Source organism: Biomphalaria glabrata, chromosome 4, assembly GCF_947242115.1.
Source record: "Biomphalaria glabrata chromosome 4, xgBioGlab47.1, whole genome shotgun sequence".
In the NCBI taxonomy this organism is placed as follows: Eukaryota; Metazoa; Mollusca; class Gastropoda; family Planorbidae; genus Biomphalaria; species Biomphalaria glabrata.
The window spans coordinates 5,730,939-5,756,774 of NC_074714.1; the positions used below are offsets into that span (position 1 = coordinate 5,730,939).

Below are 25,836 nucleotides of genomic sequence, written 5' to 3' on the forward strand. Positions count from 1 at the left end.
GTTAAATGGTTAAAGTCACAATATAATCGTCACTTTCACAATATAATTGTTAAAGATCATAGTATTGTTAATAGTTGATATGTAAGTTATAGTCCTTAGTCATTGTGAGTTATGCGTCTTGTATTGTGAACATGTCCTTCCTGCCTAAGATGGCGTCCAAAGATCATAGTATAATTGTCAAAGATCATAGTATAATCGTCAAAGATCATAGTAAAATTGCCAAAGATCATAGTATAATGGTCAAAGATAATAGTGTTAATGTCAAAGGTCACAACATAATTGTCAAACATTATAGTATAATTGCCAAAGATCACAATACAATCATCAAAATCATAGTTTAATTATCAAAGATCATAATATAATTATCAAAAATCATAGTATAATTTTCAAAAATCACAATACAATTGTCATAGATCATAGTATAATTGTCAAAGTTCACAATATAATTGTCATAGATCATAGTATAATTGTCCAAAGGTCACAATGTAATCGTCAACGATCACAATGTAAACTTCAAATATTAGCCTACACTTTTCTGGAAAAAAAAAGTATAAAAAGCGCTCTTACTTCAATTAACATTTGAATAATATCATGAATATTAATTCAATGTTTTAAAAACCTCAAACCTGAGATAACACTACTTCTCGTCAAAACAAGTGACAACTTCTACACTAGATTCATAAAATTACCTAGCACATTTGCAACCATTCAAATATAACAAGAATAGGTTGTAGGTCAAGTAAGATTACTGCATAGTTACCGTCACAAGAGTGTTATGTTAGTAAACAAACAAACTTGTTCAACTTTAAGAACTTCATTCGACCTCTGGCCCTTGGTCTGAGTTTGTATACAGTTTCTTATTCACTAACGTACCAAGAGTGTTATGTTAGTAAACAAACAAACAAACTTGTTCTACTTTACGAACTGCAATCTGGCCCTTGGTCTGAGTTTGTATACAGTTTCTTATTCACTAACGTACCAAGAGTGTTATGTTAGTAAACAAACAAACAAACTTGTTCTACTTTACAACTTCAATCTGGCCCTTGGTCTGAGTTTGTATACAGTTTCTTATTCACTAACGTAACAAGAGTGTTATGTTAGTAAACAAACAAACAAACTTGTTAAACTTTACAAACTTCAATCTGGCCCTTGGTCTGAATTTGAAAATAGTTTTCTATCTCAGAACTAAGAAGCCAGGGACAGTGCCGGTCTTAGGCAGCAGGTCCGTTACTTTCATAGTGCCCGCGCAAATTCTAGATGTATATTATTAAAATAAACCATTAAAACTTATATTACAGAGTTCCCGCGGCCTCCTGATTTTCCACGGGATCATGGAAATCTCCTCAAATGATAAAAATCTCCTGGAAAATAGACAAAAATGTTCATATTAAGGTGTCATTCAATTACTTCAGGTCAACAATTCACGTAGATAGATGGAAAGATTTGGGAATACTTGCTATTGTTTTTGAGCATGATCTATATAGGAAACAGAATGGTAATGGTATACTGTATGACTTCGATACACGCAAGGCTCGTAAAGTTAATTTGATAGTGATATTATACTTAGTAAAGAATGAATAAAATGCAAAGACAAATTTATTTTCTAATACAAAATCTTAATTTTCACTTATTATCCATATCCCTACCCAGAGTGGGCCCCGCGCAATCCGTTTCGCATTTGTCCCCGCAATTGATTGGGCGGGCCCTGGCCAGGGTGATACTACTCTCGACCTGAATCTCTGAATTCGTAGACGCTACTTGGAAGAGAGGAAAATCAAGATGTTGGGTTAGTGACAACTAGTAATGCATATAACTAGAAATAAACTAGATCTATATAACACTGGCTCGTTGAGAGCAACTGAGGACTAGGACATTAGAAAATTTAGTTGTTAAATATATCTTTTAGAGACCAAAAAAAAACCCCGGAAAATATGCGTTGTAAGTTAATCGTAGCAAAGGCGAAGCTAGAGAATACAACGAAGGGCATGAATTTTTGTTTACAACAAAAAAGCACGGCCGTCATAGTTAAGCAACTGACTTGCCTTTGACCTCTACTAGATATTCTAAATGAGTGATGCCCAAAATGCGGCCCGCGGGCTAGTTCCGGCCCGCGACATGGTTCCATCTGGCCCGCCGAAATGCAGACACAAAGCGTACAAAATACGAACCCCCCCCCCCTAAAAAAAAAAAAGGTTGAAAAATGTCTCTTTACCTACGTGAAGGTTCTCAATTTTTCTCCGATTGATTGGTAGCATGACCTTTAACAATTTTGCGTTATGAAATGGGACTCTTAACGTAGAATATGCAATGTAAACAACAAAAAAAAACAAGTGGAACATGATAATAAGCCAACATATTTGAGTTGTAAATAAAGTGTTGCTGTTTTAAAAAAAAAGAATAGCATATAAACGGCATTATAAAACAAAATTGAAGTCATTCGAATAAAAAGATTGTTAAAATGGCCCGCAGGTCGCGTTATGTTATGCATCACTGGTCTAAATGAACAAGTATTGACATCGGTTGATGTATCTACGCTTGGCCGCCACTTTGAATGTTCAGTAATTCTTATTAATGAATTCACAGCCAGTCTTTTGATATCATTATGTCATTTTTTTTTCGGTGATTACGAAATCTTCTAAATCGAATATGATGCAAGATAGTGTAGAGCAGTCATTTCTTCTGATACGTCCTGAGGACAAAGAAGTGTCAGGTAGGTGACCGATTGTAAAAGCATTTTAGATTTTGATTTGATTTTTGATTTGAGGCACATCGGCACAATTTAGGCCATGTCGTGCCTGCAGTTCCTTAAGGACTACTCTCTCTCTAAACAACAAGGGCCAGATTCTATACAGTCATATAATTAAAATCAAGGTCTATTCACAGTTAAAATAGTAAAGATAGTAAAAATTTAAATATTTGGTAAAAATCTAATGTAAATAGTGCATGTTCACAAATTCAGAAATCAGATCTTCGTAGATAGCCCCACTTCCCGAATAAAGCCCAGTACCTACCCAGGGGTAAAAGCATTTTAGTAATGGGCCATTTCTCTTTTAGAACCATCTCATTAAAACGCTGGCACTACGATAGTGCGTGTAATATTAAATCTAATTCTTTACTATTATACAAAACAGAAATAGTATAACGAAACTGGCTAATAATTTTACTACTTTCTTTCTCGCGTAAAAGAAAACCTTCAAAAGACATGGATCTGACTAACGATTTAAAATATCGGAAATCCTCGATTAAAGTAGCACTTAAACTGTGCTAAATATAATCTATTTATTTATCCCAAACCCTATATCAGGTACAAGCACATTTATTTATTTTAACTGAGAACACTAGAATAAATAAAGATACAACAACAACAAATAGTTAATTAACTATTGATAATAATTTACTTAGTTTGTATCTCAAACAAGGGAAAGAAATAGTACTTGACTGATGTGGTGGTATAAGCTAAATTAATTCCTTTATATTAGGCTACCATATTAGCTAACAATTGTTAATAATTTACTTTGTATGGCAACTCAAACAAGGAAAGAAATAGTACTTGACTGGTGTGGTGGTATAAGCTGAAGTTAGTCACCTCAATATTAGGCTGCCATATAAGGCTTAGTGAACACAAACATGAAATAAAAACAATTGATAACTATACAATATTCCATGTTTATAGACTCTTCACTTGGAAAGTGATTATTGCGTTGGCTTGGGAAGCCTGAGAAGGCTTTAGCCCACAAGTTTGAATTCAGGTGGTGCCTTTTTTTTAAATACAGTTAAAAAGCGATCACCCAGATACCCCGTTCTTTCTCCCCTTTCCAACTGGTCCAGACAAGTGATAGAATCATAGCGTATTTAAAAACGCTAAAAACATGAAATTGCGCTAAACAAAAACCATTGGTAAAAAATATTTTTAATCGGATAGAATTATTACTTTTAGACTAGATCTATTACAAAGGTAATTATACGATGGATCCAAACTAATTGATACCCATTAATTCCGACTTTCATTTTTTTTAAAAGTATTTTTTTTATTATGTTTGTCACCAATTGTTTTTGTTTAGCTTTTAGCATTCTCGGTGCGCTACGATCCTATCACGTGACTGGACCAGCTGGGAAAGAGGTGGGGTGAAAGAGGTATCATTTCTGAATATCTACATTTTTAAATGCAAAAAAAAATGTTAAAAAGGGGTTATAGAGTCCTCAAGCGGAATAATTCAACTTCTACCAACACATCTGTCAAGTACGACTTCTTTGCCTTGTTCATGACACCAAACAAAATAATTAATTACCAAAAGTTAATTAATTATTTAGTTGTTTTTTTTTATTGATTCTTGTGTTGTCAGGTCAAAGAAAAAAATATGTAAAATTTTCAGCTTTATCAGAGATTGGGTCTCGGAGAAGTAACGTGCATAAACTTTTTACCATACCGACGGAGTGAATTGATTTAAGCTTTGCGAGAAAGAAACGGAAATTCCCACTGGCTCAATCTCCAATATCACAAAACAAACCAAAAACTTGAATCTTGTATAGAATAGTGCAGTGGTGCTTTTGTTTATTATTATATTTTAAATTTATTTTGCGACATGGGGACCAACTTAATTTATGATATTCTTTAAAAAAAAATATATAAAGAGTCTAATGGAACCGAGCCTTCTGTGCGCATAAGTTTCTAGACCAGGTTTTGCACGGCGATGCAGACCGGAAATGTTTTACCGCACCGGAAACTGGAACAAAGTCTAATTGATAATGCAGAAGACAAAATCTACATACATACACGTTGAAATCCCAGGCAAATAAATGTTTGCTTTCGTTAGTGCTATGGCTAAGTCGTGATTGGTCTATTGATTATGGACATGTTACTTTCGAATTTATGATTGTAATTAAATTTAAAAAGATCTTGATCTACAGAACACTCAAGTTGAAACCGGGCAAATATTGAGACCAATTTAAGATGATATGGAAACGAAAGAGAATACATATCACAAAACGAAAATGTCCCAAGATTTCTATGGGTGTACTCAAGGGGAAAAGCGACAGAGAATATAACTGCAGAATTGTGACTACTTCATCCAACATCAAACAGCTACTTATTAAAGCACTAACAAGACATGGCTGTTCAAGACTGTCACACATACAACGCAAGAAACCAAAACCTCCGTAAGTTATTGGGATCTAAGTTTGAATTAATATAAATATGATAACATATAAACTAAACATATAATATTTTTTATACTCTTACTAAGACAGTGGCGTGGCTAAGAATTAGCCATCATTTGGGGGTCCCGGGGGGGGGGGCTTGACCTCTTTTGGGTGGGGGGGGGGTGCATTTTGCGTAATATTTAATATTTAATGGAAAAAAAACACATTCATTTGGGCCCCCCCCCTCAAGTTTAAGGATCGGGGGGGGGGGAGGGTAAATTCTCCCCTTCCCTTCCATCCTAGCTTCGCCTCTGGTTACTAAGGTAGGTAGATTGTAATCCGCTACACTTAGGTTACCTGACATTGGTGCATATATGTGTGTTTATACCTGTCACGTGATGGTGCATGGTAGGTTGACACGGAGATTGCAGCAATGTCGGGGGGTTTCCTGGCGAGCATAGGAATAGTTCTATCCGTGATGCATCTGAACAAGGCTTAGTTGCCACGACAAATACCCAAAGAAAAACAAGTTTAGATCTACGAAAAATATACTGCGGTTGTTTATAATTAGATAGTTCCAATGTATAAATCGTTTTTAACAAACAAAAAAAAAAACTAAACATACTATTAACTTGTTTCTTGTCCTGCTTGACACAAGTAGGATTTGTGTTTTTTGTTGGGTCGAAATACCTAGATGAATTCTAACAGTTTTACTTCAGAGACAGCTTTCTAACGCTTTTGCGGGGGGGGGGGGGGTGTTATGAGGGTATGAAATAACTGCTAACGCGAGTAGAGCTAAAGAATCTGTCATCAAGCAGTTCAGCACTTTGTTCTATCACCTAAATTTCGCGCCCAGTTCAAAGCTAAAATTGATTCTCATGTAGCATAGAAACCGCTACAAATAACACTAACCATCTATCTATTATAATTCTCTTCATGTCTCAAGAGTTTGGACTCGCTAGAAGTAAAGGAAAGATCACTCTTTTATTTCTGCAAGTCGGACGGACTAGAGTTACCATAAGAAACAAAAAGAGGGGGGGGGGAGAGAGAATAAGTAGTATTCACTCGCCGTTGTGACCGAGAAGTCATGGAAAGATCACTCTTTTTTTTTGTACCCCACGTAGTTTAAGTGGCGAAAAAAAGAGGTGGGGGAAGAGAACAAGTAATCTATTCTATATTCACCCGTCACTAAATAGCAGGGCTGGACTTAACCGTTCCCTATTTGATATCTAACAAAATAATTAATTTCTTATTATTAAATGACTAATGGGATACTTTTTTATTTATTCATGTTTTTTAAGGTATAATAAATAATTGTTTAATTGCTGCTATCTAGGGAGACTAAAAAAAAAACAAAATCTCATATATTTAGCCATATCTCTTAAGACTGAAAAAGCATTAGTTACAGATAGTAGAGCCCCTCTGCGAAAAATACAATTGCAATACATGTACGGTTTAACAGCATTTCTTAGTTTACTGCGATCCACATAGCCCTAAAAAGCTGTAAGAGCGAATGTATTCTGTTTATGGGAAGGGTGACACAAATAAAAGGTTGAGAACCACTAACTTAGAGAATGTATCAATACGAAAAAAGAACCACGTTATTTCCTGTCAGACGTGTTCACTTTCACCAGAGAGCAGCAAGTGACCAGGTCAGTAAGTTTTCCTTACAGTAGTTACCTAATATCACCCACAGACCGTTAACAGTCATGTTAATTGGTCATGTTTGAGCCACAGTGTAAAAAGAAATATGTGTATAAATAATCTAGTTCTTATTTGGTCACATTTAAAGACAAAATGCTTTAGTTTGTAAATCTTTAAGATGGATCTAGAGATCCAATAGCGTCATAGCAAATTTTAGATTTGAGAAAGAAATTATCAAGAGTGATCTATTTTAAGGGATTTTCCCTTTTGTTCCCGTATTTACGGGAATTCCCAACGACTCTGTAAAACAATGTGACGATTATGAGTTGTAGACACCATGTGAAGCCTATTATGATACAATGGACCTCCTTCACCAATCGTAAAGTGGGTAAACAAACAACATTTATCCACGTGGCTCTCTATCTCTTCTATACAGAATACGCAATTCATAAAGGCTGTCACGTGATACGTTTTTTTTTTCCATTGTTTTATCAATATTATCACGTGGCTAAATGTTGTTTGTCTACGATTGGTGAATGAGATCCATTTACTGCATGCGTGTGGAGCGATGACTCGAGAGCAGGGTCGGCCATTCGAGCAGACGGTTGACTGTTCCCCAATTCGCCGGTGGAGCCACCGCTGAATGGTCAACTTTTGAAAGCGAGAAAGGACATTAAAGGATTTTATAATAGTTTTTTATAAAAGAGGCATGTCTTGTGTGGTACCCTAACGGTCCAGGCTAAGGGTGAAGGTAAATGAGCACTTTTTCTTCCTATTTGTTGTTGATATTTTGTTTACATCTTTATCTCCTGCATCGGTACGGAGCGGTCAGTTAGTACCAGGCCACTAGCCGGATAGACTAAAATAAGCACTGAACAATAACGGTGCGTAATATCAAAGGCGGAATTTACCAATAAACTTTAGAATAGGATTATCTCGTGATGCGTATTTCTCCTCATTTCACTTTAAAGCATTAACATTTCTTTCAAAACTAAACTCATTTTGTTTTTTCATTTTTTTTCTGTCCTCTTTTGACCATGTTCATTGTGTAAATAAAGCCTGTGCTAAACACACTAACATTATCCGTGTCAATGGGTCACAGATCTAGATTACAACTTCTGAGTTTTCATTCTTTTGTTGCGAAGTTCAGGTGACCAATCGTAGATCTGTGGTCAAATGCGCAGTGGTCTCTATAACTACGCAGGACTCCATTATAGTTTTTTTCCACTATAGTGGTGGTTTGAGGCCAGTACATTGCTCCGGCCACTAGCTAAAGTATACAACTTTGAAGAACGTCGTATTCTCTGGAGACACAAGTGTAAAATTTGCTTGTTCCCATTTTCGTATTCTGAATCACTTGTGGTCTTATTCTGATATCTGTTGTGTGCCATATGAAGGAGACTAATTAATCTTTGATCAAGTCAGAATAGCTTGTAAATAAGCATACATTTTTTTTTCTAATGTTTGGTGAGCAATGATCCAGCTTTGTGTTCAACTACTCTTTATTAGATAAACAGGTTGACTGCTTGTTCTGTCCTGTATGGAATTTTTACGCTTGGGTTCTTCGGAGAACAGTTTATTTTTATTTTTTTTAATTGATTTTATTCAGTTTTGTATTAGCTGCTTTGAGTTGTTTGCTGTAGGAGTAGTCTTCATTGCTTATGGTAACAACTAATCAGTCCACAACGGTATTGCCATAGCTTAAAACATCTTAGCTGCTAGTAGCAAAAATCTCCCAAAATATGTTTTACATCCAAAATCTGCTGCCTGGGAGTAATGTTTCAGAAATAAAAAAAAAAAAAATGGCGTAGATATTGATGCGTAATCTACTGCCCGTGGACCCAATCCAGCCCATGCCTCAGTGCTCATCAGCCTCTTTAGATTTCCGCCTTCAGTGAAAAAAAAAAAAAAAACGAAATAAGAACTGCTTAATTAATGTTGGGGCGTCTCGCATTCTTTCTTCGATGGATTTCATTTTGTGACATTCTAATATTCATACTATAAAAAATAACTAGATTACAAAGTAAGTTTGTGTAGAAACTTAAACTCAGAAGCGGGCCCCGAGATCCAAGTCATCCCTTCATTCAGGTAAAGACAGGTTTCACTATTTTCAACACCAACACCAAGTTATCAACAATAATATCCATATTTCCGTCCATATAAGGGAGGCAACAACGGGTTGAAAGTTTTGTCGACTTGATTGTATTGTTAGTCCGGCAGATGCAGCAGCTTACGAGGATATATAATAATAATAATTATTATTATTGATATTGATAATAATCTTATTATCCATAAGGGAATTAGTCATACAATTTGTGCATTACACAAAAAATAATTATAACAATAGAAAACCAAAATATACATTCACACTCACTTATATTAATTTAATTCTTATTATTACATTGTCGATGGTGGCACACAAAGAATGGACACATTCTGATAATGTTATAATTCATTGTAAGAATGACTTAACTGATAATAATAAATGATTGATGATTAGTGAAGAGCCAGTCAATTGGATTAAGTGTCTACATCAGCCCTCCATATATATATGGAATGGGTTGCCTGAGCTAGCCAGGAAAACCAGTGACTTGGCAGAATTTAAGTCATTGGTTAATATGCATGACTAAATGCATGACGCGTAGGACGTAATCATCTTCTTTTTTGAAGTAACGTCTGTATTATATAAGATATATATATATATATAAGTATATGTTGTGTTTAGAACTTATGATTAAGTCTTGTAACAAAGCCTATATAAACTCCATCTGTCTAGTAAAAACCTTTTTACACGTTATTTCTCTCGGATCAAATTGAAACAAATTATTATACCTAAAAATAAAACATGAATTGAAAAAAAAAAAACAACTAATCAATCAATTATTTGTAATTATTATACAATTCTATATCGAGTACGAGATATTGTTGTATGTATGGAATAATATGTAGTAGAGTATCAATATGGTTTTCTTTGCAAGTTGTAAGATATATTTTAATTCTATACATGCAGTATGTATTCTTTATTTTATTCAAACAAAAATTAAACGTATTTTATACATTTTCTAATATCCCGTATAGGAAAACAATTGTCATTCATATTTAACGAAATTGTTTTTGCATTTGTATTACTTTATGAAAATATACATAATTATCACCTCCCATACTTAATGCAATCCTACCTATATTTAATATTGAAAATGTAACTAAATTTAAAAATGATGTAATTTTATGAAAAAAAAAAAGCTTTGCATATTTAAGAACAAAACTGTTCAATTTCATAAAGTACAAAAAAAAAAGTGGCCGTTGCGCCAAAACGTTTCCAGCTGTGAAATATCATGAAAATCAGATTTTCAATACCTTATGTAGTTTTTGAGATATAAACACCGTCTTAGGTAGAATTCATAATCTGGACCGTTAATAAAATAATTTGATTGTGTAAAGCTCCTTCTACATTTTAACACAGTGCATATTTCGTATTTCGTATTTTGATTAATTCCTATGTTCATAAAAAAAAACAACAGGTTGGATGGGATAGCAAGACGGACATTTCGGAAACATAGCATGGGACTTCAAAAAACAGCTCATCGCAAGAGAATCAGTGTCGGTGCCAGACGCCGGAACACGATCTCTTCAAATGTTCTTCGAATGAAAAGCGCTCGACAGTTCCACTGCTACATTGTAGCCAATCAGCGGACGCAACCCAGTAATTGGAAATTTATAATTTGCTCCAAGTTCGGACATTTGCAAAGAAAGAGAAAAGCGTCGTAAGTGAATTTTTGATTTAAAGTTGTAAAATGACAAGGGAAAAAACGGATTTACGGCAGTGCAAGGCTCTGAAGCCTCACCCTTAATATTTAATAACAATATCAATAATTTATAACAAAATATGTATGTGACAAGAGGGACAATTAAGGTGGCTACCTTTATTTTTTTATTAGAGTTAGTCCCCTTTATTACTTGATTTAAGTCCCTGTTAACTGTTTACAATTGCTACTCTCTCTTGAGTCTTTCAACTGACCAGTGTTGTTTGGACTAAATCTCTATAATGTTTAACTAATACTTGTCTTGTTGTACTATTGCTGTGTTACGCAAGAGGAGTGTGCCACTGTTGTGGGAAGAGTATTTCGATAATGAGCTAAGTAGACTTTATTTATTTGTTAGTACTCCGTTGGTTTATGTAAATGGTATAGGTCTACTTAGTCTCTTAGTCTCTCCTGTATGTTTTTTTTAAAGACATCTTTTGTTTACATACGAGACAGTAGAGTGTCTCACGAATGACGTTTGTTTATGCATGTATATTATTGTAAACCATCGTTTTGGTTTTTGACGTAAAATGTCTCATGAATGACGTCATTTCATTGTTAATGCATATATGATATTATTGTAAACCATCTTTTTTTTTTTTCGGCATAAGACATTATTGTGCCTGTATGATGATGGTTCTTTCATTATAGTGACCGGAAACTGTCTTGCTACTTTGCTTTGTTTCATTATGTCATTTTCTTTGATGAGCCTTTATTGCAATTTATATTCTCCATGATCTTTTTCTTTTGTCTGTAAATAAACTCCTTTTTTTATTGCAACTGAAATCACAGACTTATTACTTATCTGTCTCAGTAGGTTTGTACATCTAGAGGCTATAGTTATTAGCCTAGATAATATAATTGGGACCACAAAGTACCACTGGACTAGCTTGCCAGTACAGTACAGGTCACTGGTCTTATGACCTATCCTAATACTAGGTCACAATGTACGACATGTTATAAATAATAAAACCAAAATTAAATTTACCTTACCCGTAATTTCTTTCTATCTCCACAGTGTTCCAGAATTATTTCTGCTATCAATTAATTATAGCTTTTATATAGCGCAACTTTCATGCTTACAGCACGCTCAGAGCGCTACGGTCCAATCTCATTGAAATCTGTGAGAATTGTTTCAGTGCTGCCTTTAGGCGCTCTGTAAACACAACTCTGCCTGAGTCGGGTGTCGAACCTCGAGCCCCCTTCTAGGTAGCCAAGCCAAGTTCTCGACCACGCTTCCCAATATAGTGCATAGACCATGACGCTTGAAATGGGTTTAGTTAATTATTACTCCAAGGCTTGAACACCAAAAATCCTTCCATAGGCCCCTACTTTCTTGTATCCAGCACTATTACACATACTTCAATAATTTGAATGTCCTTGTTCCGATGAAGTGTTTATGGAGGCACTTAATGTAAGTGTAATGTAAAGTAAGCTTACAACACAAATTGTCTGCTTTGCAAAATGTGGAGAGTGATATTTTGATTTTGAACACCAGGGAAAGTATTACTGACTCACAAGATCATCTGAAAAAGCTAATTTTCGGTATTCGTTTCTTATATGAGTCTACATATTTATGCGAACAACAATTTTCAAGCATGAATTTGATTAAGATTGGATAAAGAAATAGAATTATCTCTGAACTAAAACTCTTAATATTAATAAAAAAAAATGACTGACTTTCCTTTACTTTCCGTGACAACGCTTGTTTATAACTCCCTATGCAATTGTTAGTTCTATTCGAACATTACTGTTGTCTCTGGAAATGTAAACAGGTTGAGTTTACAATTAAAATAACCTTGACACTTGTGATCGTAACTTTTCGTTCTGCCAATGTGACTTAGTGCTTTTACTAAAGGATTGTGTCGTTAGTACAATTCGTTTTTGTTTTTTTTTACTTTTTATATATTTATTCCACTGACACAAACACAAACGCACACTGAACATGATGAACGACCAAAACACCGAAGAAAATTCAATATTTATTTTATAGTTTGTACAATAGTTCTCTGAGCACATGCATAAATAATGTATTCAATATTCCTTCAGAAGTCCACAATAGTAAATGAGTTTCACTTTTAAATTCTTACAAATAGAAGGAAGCAAAATCACAAGCATAATATCAATTAATTTTAACTGACCTCTAAACGTCAATACTTTCGACTTTCCACTAAAGAAATTATCTTCTACTTTTATCATCAAACCTTTCAGAATTTTCTCTTTCAAGATTTTTACTATCTAAAGTTTTCTAAAAATGACGTTAGCGACTTTGGACATGACATCAATATCTCATTGGTTCTTTATTAATTAACACGTGATTGTAGAATAAGATCAAAATCAAACCTAACATCAGTAACAATTCGTGACACATATTACGTCACACACACACATATATATAAAGCTTGTCTTCGCGTAAGCGTTATATTTATCTTTCTAAATAAAGTAATGATCATATCTTGGGTATCATATCATAATTAGACAACAAAAAAAAAAAAATAAATAAACAATGGCGTTCTGAATGCTCTGAATTAACTGTGTGATTTATTGTTGTTTAAACCTCTCGTCCATTCTTTTCAACAAAAATAAAATTATACAATGTGCTCCAAGCCAGTGAACTGTCTATGTTGCTTATTCCGCAAGATTGTTAATATTGTTAAGGATACATATTTCAAGTTAGTAATTATTGTTTTGTTCAGTTCCTTTATCCAGACTGTCGCAAATTTCAACAATGAACGAAACGCTATTAAGTGGATAAAACAATATGACAGCTATCTAACGTAAGTAGCATGTTTTTAATTTATTTTATAATCTCATTAGCGTAGATCTCGGACTACTTATGTACCTTACAACTGGCGCCTAGTTAAACATACGAAAACTTAATTATCATTTATAGGTCTACAAATATGGATATCTTGAAGAAAGTAAAAATAGTAGACTAAAATCTGACCAAGAAATAGCATTTCTCCTAACCCTGTGGTTATCAAACTGTGAGCCCAAGGATTGGGGGGGGGGGGCGATGTGACAGTGTGGTTAAACGCTTTGCTTCTGAAACTGGGGTCCTGGGTTCGTATCTTAGTAAAGACTGATTTTGAATTTCGGGATTTCTAGGGCGCCCCTGAGTCCACCAAAATCTGATGGGTTCCTGAATTTAGTTGAGGAAAGTAAAGGCGGTTGGTCGTTGTGCTGGCCACATGACACCCTGCTCGTTTACTGTTCCCTCAAAGAAACACCATCTGCCTTATAGATCGCAGGGGAACTTTACTTTTTTTTACTAACCCAGTGGATATCAAACTGTGCTCCGTGGACCTACCAGGGGTTTCACTAGAAGACCGAATGGGGTCCACAGAAAGATTGAAATTGTATGCAAATATAATATCTCTTTTACTAATAGCCATTTTATCATATCTGATAATCTACTCGTCCATCCCTACTGCTTAATATGTGTATTACGCACTATTTTATAACGACCTAAACCAAAAATTTGAAGGCATTCTTCCCTTGGACATTACCGACTGGGTATTGAACTCTTTTGCCCGTGAACAAACTCCAGATCCCATATGAATCCATACTAACACAGGAGCAGTTTTTAAAATATCCACAAACGAAGAACTTAAACCAATGTTTGATTAAAGATATTATAAATTCTGTTTTCAAAAACAGATGACACAAACTCAGATCCCATATGAATCCATACTAACACAGGAGCAGTTTTTAAAATATCCACAAACGAAGTACTTAAACCAATGTTTGATTAAAGATATTATAAATTCTGTTTTCAAAAACAGATGACACAAACTCAGATCCCATATGAATCCATACTAACACAGGAGCAGTTTTTAAAATATCCACAAACGAAGAACTTAAACCAATGTTTGATTAAAGATATTATAAATTCTTTTTTCAAAAACAGATGACACAAACTTAGATACAATATGAATCCATACTAACACAGCAGCAGTTTTTAAAATATCCACAAACGAAGAACTTAAACCAATGTTTGATTAAAGATATTATAAATTCTGTTTTCAAAAACAGATGACAATGTTATATCCTGCATTATGGGTCATATTACAGAAGTTGTTAATTGTTTTCCCGCCTTTTCATCCTTTTTATTTGGTACAAACAGACATTAGTACACTCATAAGTTTCGTCAACCGCATCCAAGCTAGTAATTTTGAGAATGTATTGTAAAACAAAAGTTATAATCTCAAACACTCTCTATATAGCGTGTTGTTACCATTATTTACTTATATTATAGTTTTATACTATGTATTTGTGTAGCTTTTTCAGTTAGGGGTCCGTGGAATATTGCTTTATAAACGGGTCACAGGGTCAGAAAGGAGGCGTTGTGGCTAAGCGTTAAAGCGCTTGGCTTCTGAACCAGAGATCCCGGGTTGGAATCCTGATGAAGACTGGGATTTTTAATTTCTGAATCTTTGGGAGCCTCTGAGTCCACCCAGCTCTTATGGGTACCTCAAATTACTTGGGGAAAAGTAAAGGTTGGTCGTTGTACTGGCCACATGACACCCTGTTACCCGTGGTCCACAGAAACAGATGACATCATCTGCCCTATACATCGCAAGGTTTGAAAGGAGAACTTTACTTTTTTTTTATGTTCAGAAAACTAACCTATGTTATGTCCAGACCTTGACCCGGTGCAATCCAGCAACTCAACACTTCTCAAACTGTTCAGCTCTTGGGTTTTATAGGGGCAAGTGAGCTTAGAATAATGACTATTTGCAAATTGATCAAAGTCGGTAAAGCGTAGCTCTGAGAATGTAGCATAGCAGCAATCAAGAATCTTAAGTAAAAATTAGCATTTCATCTTGTAATCCAGTCTTTTATTGTTTTCTCAGGGATCTACAATCCTGTAACATTAAAAGTTCTCTGGCAAAGATTTTCACAAAAAATGTTGACCAAAAAGGTAATCAGATGAAAAATAATCTATTGCTTTTTTTTCATTTTTATCAAAATATTTTTCTTTGACATGTAATATCTTAATTTATATTGCTGATGTTGTGATAAACTTTCATATTAGCCTTTAAATAGATGTCCAAACCGATGCTAATTCATCTGATTAGAGAAAATACTCTCAAATCATAAATTCCGATTATTTTTGGGCCTAAGAAAGGTTTTAATCTTTATCCATAAATATGGAAAAATCCCTATCCCAAATTTAGTTTTCAAATCAAATATCAATATCATCAATAAAAGAAGTGTCCAGAAGTTTATAGCTATGAAGTTTGTCAAAACTATAGACTTAGGCTTCGGGCAAATAAAAACTTAGTTCTAAATCTCATTTTATCGTTAGTCCATGTAGTTAGATGTCTTCAAATAGACTTGACCAGTGCTGCTAACCTATGTATTTTTTGTGTGTATAAATAGTTGGTGTTCTAAAGCTTGGGGGGCTGAACCATTTTGTTAAGGCGGCTAACGAAAGAATTACGAATTAAGAAATAGGATTGACTTCAGCGATCACGTGAGACAACAGGTAGAGGTCCCTGGAAGTGGGTTGGACTCTAAAACAAACATTCGACCATATTTTAAGCACATAATATATTAATATTTTAATCACATAAAATACAAATTCATATAGAATATCTTGAATGCAATATACTAAAAATATACGATGGAGGAAATTTATAAATAAAACTTGCGTTAATAGATAAATAACACCAGATATATATTATCGTTATAATAGGCAATATATTTTTTTAAAAGTATATCTGAATAACACTTAAGTCCGCTTGAACTTGGCTTGGCTTGGCTACCTATGAAGGGGGCATAAAAGTAGCGCTATATAAAGCTACAAATATTATAATGGATCCTATCTAAAACACAATTTTTTTACTATTTTTAAGTATCAGTTATTCAAAGTAAATAAAAGCTATTAGAAGTCATACTGAACCACATTGAAGTATAGAACGTTGTTTTTTAAAGTCATACAGTATATAAATGACAGATAGCACCCTTAATTCGAAGCAAGTTAAAAAAAAAACAAAACAAAAAAACAAATCTGAACAAGGTTGTTGATACTTGAAGCAGAATAGAAAAGGTCTTATTTTCAGTTCAAATGACAGATAGCACCCTTAATTCGAAGCAAGTTAAAAAAAAACAAATCTGAACAAGGTTGTTGATAATCGAAACAGAATAGAAAAGGTCTTATTTCAGTTCAAAGTAAATTAATTATTCACACTTCATTCTATCATTTCATAGAAGACTTAATAAAAAAAAAATACGAATCCCGTTTTTATTAATTGCATTTCAGCTCAAGAGAATAAGGCAGACAATGATTCTGATACAAAAGATGACTACCAACGTTCCTCCGTATTTAAGAGAATTTCGAATTCAACCTCCCTGTATGAAGATTTAATGTCTCTAAGGCACATACGCATCAAAAGTTGCAGCTTTCAATGCTATTGGATGCTCCATCAAAATGAAACGAGTTTTCCTGCAACGACTATTTCGAAAATGTATTTCAATTATGAAATACTACGACTACGTACTTACTGTAACTATCCGACACATGGAACCAAATCTGCTCTAGTTTTGGCTCAGAATGGTTTCGTTTACATTGGTTCAGGATCAGACGATAAAGTCACGTGTTATGCCTGTCAAGGCAGTAAAGTCGATTGGCTAGAGTCTGAAGTTGTTACAGAAGTTCATAGGTCAATGTCTCCAGACTGTTCCATGGTGACAGGAGTAAATAGTGACAATGTGCCGATCACTAGAGGCCAAAAGTCTTTTGATGAGTTGATTCAAAGTTTCAGCATTCTAAGTATTTTAAACACTGAAGGCAGCCAAGATGTCAGGAAAGAGGACGATGAAACACCCTCATTGGAAATACAGATAGACGCAGCTCCAATCGCTTGTCAAGAGCAGGTCAACATAAACGATGACGCTAGTGCTAATAGCGTCACTAAATCCCAAACTATCCCAATCAGAAATATCCCAACCTTTAATCAGCAAGCAAGAAACGAGTCAACCTCTTTCAGGCCCTACGCTACATTAGAACAAGCATTTGTCACACTGCCTCTGTCAGTTCAGCCACCTCCTTCATCCGACTCTCTAAATGCACACTCTTCCAACTCTCCTCATGCTCTGGCTCAGCCACTAACTAGAAATGAGCCTCTTTCATCAGATACAAATAGCACAGAAAGAAGTCCAGTGCAGCCTAACCCAAACGAATACAATTCCCCAGTCTCAGAAAACAACAGCATCTTTTCACCACCCAATGTTTACTCCAATCTTCAGAGTGACACCGTGGCTTCTCAGCCTGCTACTACATACCCCAAGAAACCTGACACACCCCAGCCTCCTAATAATAATAGCAGAAATACAGGCCCGACCTACTCAGAACTGGGAATCGTTACGGAAAGACCTAAACGTCCAGAGTATGCAATAAAACGTGAAAGAGTTAAAACGTTTTCCAATTGGCCAAGATCCCATCATATTCAAGTGGACGACCTGGCAGACGCTGGATTCTATTATGCGGGTAATATAAACAATTTGCTGCTTTAAAAAAGTTCGTGATCATTTTATATGGTGTGTGTATGTGTGTGTTTCTATGGTGACGGTGGGAAGTTAGTGATTGGTTGTAAGATAAGCGGAAATGTCATAAGCTGTCTTGGGTACGTGAGACGACTTAAGGATGACAGAGTGTTAAGACGTGTTTTTGTAGTTAGAATTTGTTTTAAAAATATAATTTTATTTCATTTCATGTCGATTTAAATTAATCTACAATCTAACAAACGTTATATTTAAGTTGGTTACAAAGAAAGCATTCAAGTTATTTTAGTTTTATAAGATAAAATACAATACGCCTACAGCGGTTTAGTTGTCTACCAGCAGTTTGGTGCTACAAGTCAACGACCAACAACAACAATCATCCTACTATCATTCTACTGAACAAAATGTTTATCAAGATATTTACAGTTTAACATTTATCATATTTCTAAGGTTACATAGTTTATACCAGATATTTTGTAGAGGTTACGGAGACTCGTCAGGAGTCACAAACTGTTCATTTTATCAGGTTACGGAGACTATGCCAGGTCTTATGTACAATTCTTTATTTCCAGGTTACGGAGACTGTGCCAGGTGTTTCTTCTGTGGTGGTGGATTAAGAAACTGGGAAGATGAAGATGACGTCTGGGTAGAACATGCCAGGTGGTTCCCCAAGTGTGCTTTCATCAGACAACTCATGGGACAGAATTTCGTTGACAAGGTGCAGGATCTTAACAAAACCAAAGACAAGGTGACTACTTCCGTCCTTAAAGAGTTAAGATCGTTACAGTTTTAAATATAAGTTTTCACAAACTGTTGAATTAGTTGTCGAATAATTACTTTCAAGCAGGGCCGACCTCAGGCCACTGCAACATATGCGGCCGCAGAGGGCCCCGCACTTTCATAAGCCCTGCGTTAAATTTAGGTGCAAATTATTAAATTAACAATTTTAACTTTTTATATAATAACTGGGTTTCCTTAGCCTCGTCCTGGTAATCTCCTGAAATGAAAACAATCTCATGAAAACTCATAAAAAATCTCTTGCAAATAGACAAAATCGTCTTTTTGGGGTGCCAATCCTATGCGCGATAAAAATAAAAAAGGCATTGTCATCTTTCATTCAATACAATTTATTGCAAAGATGAATATATTTTCTAATACAAAATCTTACATTTGGAATTACATTTATCAGACTAGGCCCCACGCAATCCGTTTCGCATAGGGCCCCGAAATTATTAGGACCGGCCCTGCTATCAGGTAAACATAAATTTACTGCAATACATAACTGAACAAGTGAATATGTTGATAGCCTACTTAACCGATTTTTCATAGTCTCTTTTTATGATGTACATGTGTGGAAATATTTTACTTTCCACAATGTCAACTATTTTAATATAAGTTTGAGATTACGTTATGGTGTAATAGCATGTGCATAATATGGAATTGATTCTCTCCGTTTGAAGATATCTTACCAAATGGTGACTGACGAGATGGGAATATCGGCATCAGCATTTCAGCTTGGTAAGTTGTTAAGACATACTCCTTACCTTTAAACATCGGAAATAGCGTAGACGACCTTGACATTAATAATCAAAGCAAAACTATGCCATTAAGTGTGCTCATTCTTTCAGACAGTAAAAGTAATCCCTTAAAACGAGACCCCGCTGTCAGAGCAATGATGGAGTTTGGATACCCAGAGAAAATGGTTCTTGAAGTCGCAAACCTCCTTAAGTCTCAAGGTAGTTCTGAAAAAATATAGTTATATTAATTAAGGTTATAAACTTAACAATATTACACATTACTTTTTAAGAAGGGAAATAACACAGTATGTCTAAAGTACAACACTTTACAGGGTTATCTTTCGTTTCCCTTTGTTTAGCCGTTATTCTTGTTAAATTATAACTATTTATTTAAGTCTAAATAATATTCTTTCAAAATTAATTTCACTTGCTCTGTTTCAAATACATTATGCATATATAATCCGAATCCAATGCGTTCATATTGGTACAGATTTATATATATAGTTCGGCTTATTATGTTCGCAATCTGGATAAATAGTTACTTTCATACGAACATATATATACATAGGCCATTTTTGTGACGGTACGCACCAGTACTGTGAAATGGCACCTTTTTGAATGTGTGGGAAACTTTGTTAATTTTTTTCTCATATTTTAACGTATATTATTAATTTATTAGTATTAGGCAATTAATCCATGAGTACCTGCACCTAATCACTGATTACAGACACCTATTTTTTTTATATTGTAACGACTCCAACTGTCCAGACATGACACTTATCCCAACTTTGTTCTATCTCGCTGTATCAGAAAACACACTTATGTCAGCTGACGTGCTACTGAAAAAGTTAAATGAATGGAATGTGAACAGTCCACAGCTGACCAGCAAACACTTGAATGGATTGACAAAAACAACAACAAACCAAGATTTGGGTAAGCTTATCTTATCATTAGAGGGAGGTAATCAGAACGACGCCCAAAACCTGTACTTTTGATTTGCAATCAAATTTAAGACGAAAATGCGAATTTTCTTCTTTTTTTTTTTTTTTTTTTCAATTTTGAAATATCCATCACTTTTTGAAATGATGTATTAGCCCGAAGTACGTTAAAAACTTTAAAGTCGTTCTCTGGTGGTCACAGATGAGCACAATCTCATTTCTTAGTAACTGGAAATGGCTGTAAAGTCCAATCTTCTTGGAAAACCCAGTTGTACTAATGAGCACAATCTCATTGCTTAGTAACTGGAAATGGCTGTAAAGTCCAATCTTCTTGGAAAACCCAGTTGTACTAATGAGCACAATCTCATTTCTTAGTAACTGGAAATGGCTGTAAAGTGCAATCTTCTTGGAAAACCCAGTTGTACTAATGAGCACAATCTCATTTCTTAGTAACTGGAAATGGCTGTAAAGTCCAATCTTCTTGGAAAACCCAGTTGTACTAATGAGCACAATCTCATTGCTTAGTAACTGGAAATGGCTGTAAAGTCCAATCTTCTTGGAAAACCCAGTTGTACTAATGAGCACAATCTCATTTCTTAGTAACTGGAAATGGCTGTAAAGTCCAATCTTCTTGGAAAACCCAGTTGTACTAATGAGCACAATCTCATTTCTTAGTAACTGGAAATGGCTGTAAAGTGCAATCTTCTTGGAAAACTCAGTTGTACTGTGGGCACAAGTAGGTTGGACTTATTGTTCCCATAGTTTGCTCTCTAGGAGTTTTTTTGCCTAAATATTTTTCTTTGCTCTCGGCTATTCTTTCTTTGGCTCCCTGCGTGAACTACAGATTCCCATAGCTTTACGCCTAGAGGAGTGATCAATGGCATCTTATCTTATCTTATATAATACAGACGTTACTTCAAAAAAGACGATGATTACGTCCTACGCGTCATGCATTCAGTAATACATATTAACCAATGACCTAAATTCTGCCAAGTCACTGGTTTTTCTGTCTGACTCAGGCAACCCATTCCATGCTCTAATAGCACTATGAAAGATGGAGTAGTATATTAAATAACTTTTTAAGGAATTTGATTTGATTTTAATACAACAAAACGAAAACAAGAGGATTTTATTTTTTTAGATTTTGCATGTTCATAAATATTGAGATTGCCTAGCAAGAGGTATTAAAAATTAAAATACTGCAGCTTTAAGCGAAGTATAACAATTAAAATTAGTGTGCACACGTTGTTTTTGCATTCTCTGTGCCAACCTACCACATAAACATGGTGTATGCATAGTACACTCCTAGATGTTTTCAAATCAATAGAATGCTAGAACAAGGGTTGTTGGTCATAGAGCTCAGATTTAAATATAGTCGATACGACAATATTAATTCTAAATAAAAAAAAAACTCTTCATATTTCATGTTTGTACTTCATTTTGTTCTCTGCTATTCTGTTCAGAATCCATTCGCAAAATGAAAGAGAGAAACAATGAACTACGCCAGCAGACGATGTGTAAGATCTGCATGGACAAAGATGTGGAGGTGGTGTTTCTGCCCTGTGGTCACCTGGTCTCATGCGCTGAATGTGCAGGAGCTCTGAAAGACTGCGCAGTCTGCAGGAAGCCTGTCAAGGGAACTGTCCGCGCTTTCCTGGGCTAGACATTAGAGTCATCGAAGATCAGAAGATGTTATCGTTTCATCTGTACTTATTTTTATAAGAGTTAGACAGCTGTTAATATTAAAAATAAAGTCCAGGATATGATTAGAATTTGTTATACCCTGGATTAGAATGGCGTTAAAAAAAATGCATAGCTAACTGTGCTGTGGTGGCTGAGTGTTCAGGCACTTTGCCTGCAAACCGAAAGGTATCGATTGAGACTTTGACCTTAACTCGACTCTAATGGCTATGTGGCATAGTTGGGGAGATCAAGGTGGTTAGACTTACTTCTGTTTTGTTTAACTGGTGAAGCTAATTTGCAAGCCGAAATGTTTGCCCAATGTACGGAACACACGATCCTTAACTGACATTATCTATAACTTTTATTATCTTTCTTGTTTAAAAAGGTGTTAATGAAAAAGTCATACAAATGTTTTGTCTGTTCAAATTTTTATTATTTCTGAATAAATACACATGCCTCCATAGCGGGCCTGGTGACTGGGTAGTTAAGTGACCGGCTTTCAAAACGAGGTTCTCCAGCCTCAAGTTCGTGTTAAGGCTAGCACTGGGATTTTTAACATCGTGACTCTTACACCCCCTCCTTTTGACTGTAAATAGGTCCCTTACATAAGTTACGAAAGTTATCTTCAGCCATAGGGACATCAGCCATAGAGACATCAGCCATAGAGACATCAGCCATTTAAATTCTCCTTTCGTCACCTGGGTCTTTTTGGTTGTTTTTTTTGCAATGAGAACTGGGGATTAAAATTCTAAACTGGTTAGACTGGTTGGAAGAACTCTGAAATTTGAATTTTCGTACTATAAGTAGATAAATGTCCGTTTTTGTTGAGTGCCTTTCACAAAAAATTGTGACTACTTTCTTACTTATTACAAAGCTTATATAAACTCACGTTGAACTTTGTCGGTCGCTGCTTTGAATCTTCAAGCTAACCATAGTTAACTATAACTCTTTCTAGTTTCGTAAGTGATACTTTAGCACGGTGGTTAGTTTGTTGGCCTATAAGAGGCTTGAACACTCGAGTTCGAATTCAGGCCTTCTTACACCCCCCCTTTCCACAAAACTGGTGCAAATATTTCTAATCCAACCCATGCTTAATAAGAGCTAAATAAGAGCTTTCAGTGTTAGAATTTTGTTTTCGGATGCTTCTTCAGAGTTGAAGATTATCTACTTCCTAGCCCAACTTTCTAAGGAGAATGGGAGATGAAAGCGGGCAGGGTTGGAACCCAGGAGTTTCGAGTCCACTGAACGACAGTCCAGAGCGCATACCACACGACCTGGCAGCCATATTTTGTGATTTAAAACTGCGCATTTACGTTTACAATTTTTTATTTATATTGATCGATACTAACTTGAAATAAAAAAAAACATACATAAAACTGACAATATTATAATTCTATAGTTTGCAGTTAACCCATATCTTTTAATGTTCTTTGAATCTTGATAAAGTTGAATTCAAATCTTGCCACGTTCTTTGAACTTTAATATAGTTAACCCATGTCTTGTCATGTTCTTTGAGTTTCGATATAGCTAAGTCATATCCTGCCACGTTCCTTGAGTTTTAATATAGTTAATCCAGAATTCGACGAGATATTGGAGTTAAAGAATATAAGTATGTTCAGATATTGATTATTTAATGTTGATATTCAATGTCTTGAAGAGAAATTTAAGTTTTGCTAAACTTAATATCTAGACATATAAATTTAGCTTAATTTAATAAATACCGGGTATCTTACAATATAGAAGTTTCGATTTTGACATTCAATAACTTGAGATATTGAATTTTGATTATGTTAATCTATATCTAGATGTTTTTGGTTAAATTAATCAATGTCTTGACCTATTGAAGTTTCGATAAAATCAACTTTTTGAAGAGGTTTTAAAGTTGACTTTTGGTCAGTGGCGTAGCTTGGGTGGGGGGAGGATGGGGAGAATTTGAAAATCCCCTGGGTCCCCACTTGAGGGGGGCCACCAAATGAGTTCTTTTTTTACATTAAATATTTAATTTTACTCAAAATGCAGGGGCCCCCAAAGATGTCAAGCCCCACGGGCTCCCAAATGATGGAAAATTCCTAGTTACGCCCCTGATTTTGGTTAGACTTGATTGTTATGTAGTCATGTTTAATGTGTGTTTGTTTCTATTTTCTTAAATGCCTTTATAAAAGACACAAGTGCCTTACACTTTAAAGCATTACAAAATATCCTCATTTTTCTTTCCTATTATCATAACTAATCAAATGAAATAAAGCCTATGTAATGCCAAGGTGATTAAAAATCACAAATTTTCAGTCGATTTAAATTTATTGAATTTGTTAGAAAAAAGGGAAAATATAGCCATTTGTATTTTAATGATAACACTATTTTGTTATATGAAATTTTCACAACTCGCCATTACAAATGTACGGTACGGTATATACTATGCGATGTTTAGACTATATTTCTTATACACTTCTATATTACAGAGAATGTGAATGTTAACATTACTACGCTAAAAATGTTGGTGTTAAAGTGTACTGTTAATGTAAATTGGTCAATATATAAAAAAAATGTGTTGATATTATTCGTTTTAATGTTGATGGAGTTATGTTCCACATATTTTTGGTGCAAACTTATTATGTATTATCCTCTTGTGGAATAGTGTTATCTTATAAAAAGTTACGCCTTTACATTTTGGGTACAGTAGGAGAGAAGATTGCTTAATAACAACTTTTCCTATGTAATTTCTTTTGTTCCATTTATATAACTTATTTAACATTTTTTTTTAAATGTATGTATTAATATAACATTATTTTAAACAGAAAATTTTAAAATATTTTCCTTTTTGGATTAAATTATTTATAATTATTATATGTGATTCTGTGATATTAAAAAAAAATGTATTTTTGCTACATAAACTATTTTCATATATTTATTTCCTTTTTGTGTTTTTTTAATGAAAACAATTTTTGATGTTCACGGAAAGAAGATATTTTATGAAGAGAATTCATCATCTTTGTTTTGATGTATTGATGTTTTTGATGTATTCATTAAATATGATTTTAAATATCAATACATATACATATATATTTTATTACCATGCATTGCACAATGGCACAGAAATCTTTTCATGTTTTTGAAGTATAAATATCAAATTGCTATCATGCTTAAGAAAAACGATAAAGCATTTGTGGATGTACTTTCTCTTTTCTCTCTATCTCTCTCTCTATATATATATAACCTATACATGTAACGACTTGTGTCTCTCATTGAGGAAGAAAAAGAGTAATAAACTTCAGAACTCAGAACATAGTGTTGCAAACTTGTTACCCCCGACTGACCATTTTTCACACATAAGAACTTTTTGAAATTTGTTTATGTTTGGATGCAAAGCTGGCCTGAGCGAGTGTGTTGAGGTGTGAAGTAACTCTAGTTATGTTCACTGTTTTTTCGACGGAGGATTGTCTTTCTTGAATAGTTTTGTGTGTGTGTGTGTGTGTGTGTGTGTGTGAATCTGGATCTGTACATTTTATTAGGAGAACTTTAAAATTATTTCTTTTTATTTGGAGTATTGACTGCTCATAGTTGGATTGTAATTCTGCAATCAGAAGGATATCGGCGACCTGACAA

At 34.6% G+C, this 25,836-nt stretch overlaps 1 protein-coding gene across 4 annotated transcripts; it reads left to right on the forward strand.

Moving 5' to 3' along the window:
• Nucleotides 1–4,908: 4,908 nt before the first annotated feature.
• On the forward strand, nt 4,909–25,514 carry LOC106061664 (baculoviral IAP repeat-containing protein 3-like). Of its 4 annotated transcripts, none has more exons than XM_056025964.1 (10): nt 4,909–5,157; nt 10,305–10,547; nt 13,283–13,363; nt 15,443–15,510; nt 16,855–18,081; nt 18,668–18,843; nt 19,556–19,613; nt 19,724–19,831; nt 20,381–20,545; nt 22,014–25,514. In XM_056025964.1, exons 1-10 carry the CDS (start codon nt 4,952–4,954, stop codon nt 22,211–22,213), a joined length of 2,532 nt encoding a protein of 843 aa, XP_055881939.1. In that variant the 5' UTR covers nt 4,909–4,951; the 3' UTR covers nt 22,214–25,514. The 4 variants fall into 4 exon arrangements, with proteins under 4 accessions (XP_055881939.1, XP_055881940.1, XP_055881941.1 ...); XM_056025965.1 differs by having other exon boundaries at nt 20,423–20,545; XM_056025966.1 differs by lacking the exon at nt 4,909–5,157 and adding an exon at nt 6,691–6,791.
• Nucleotides 25,515–25,836: the final 322 nt, after the last annotated feature.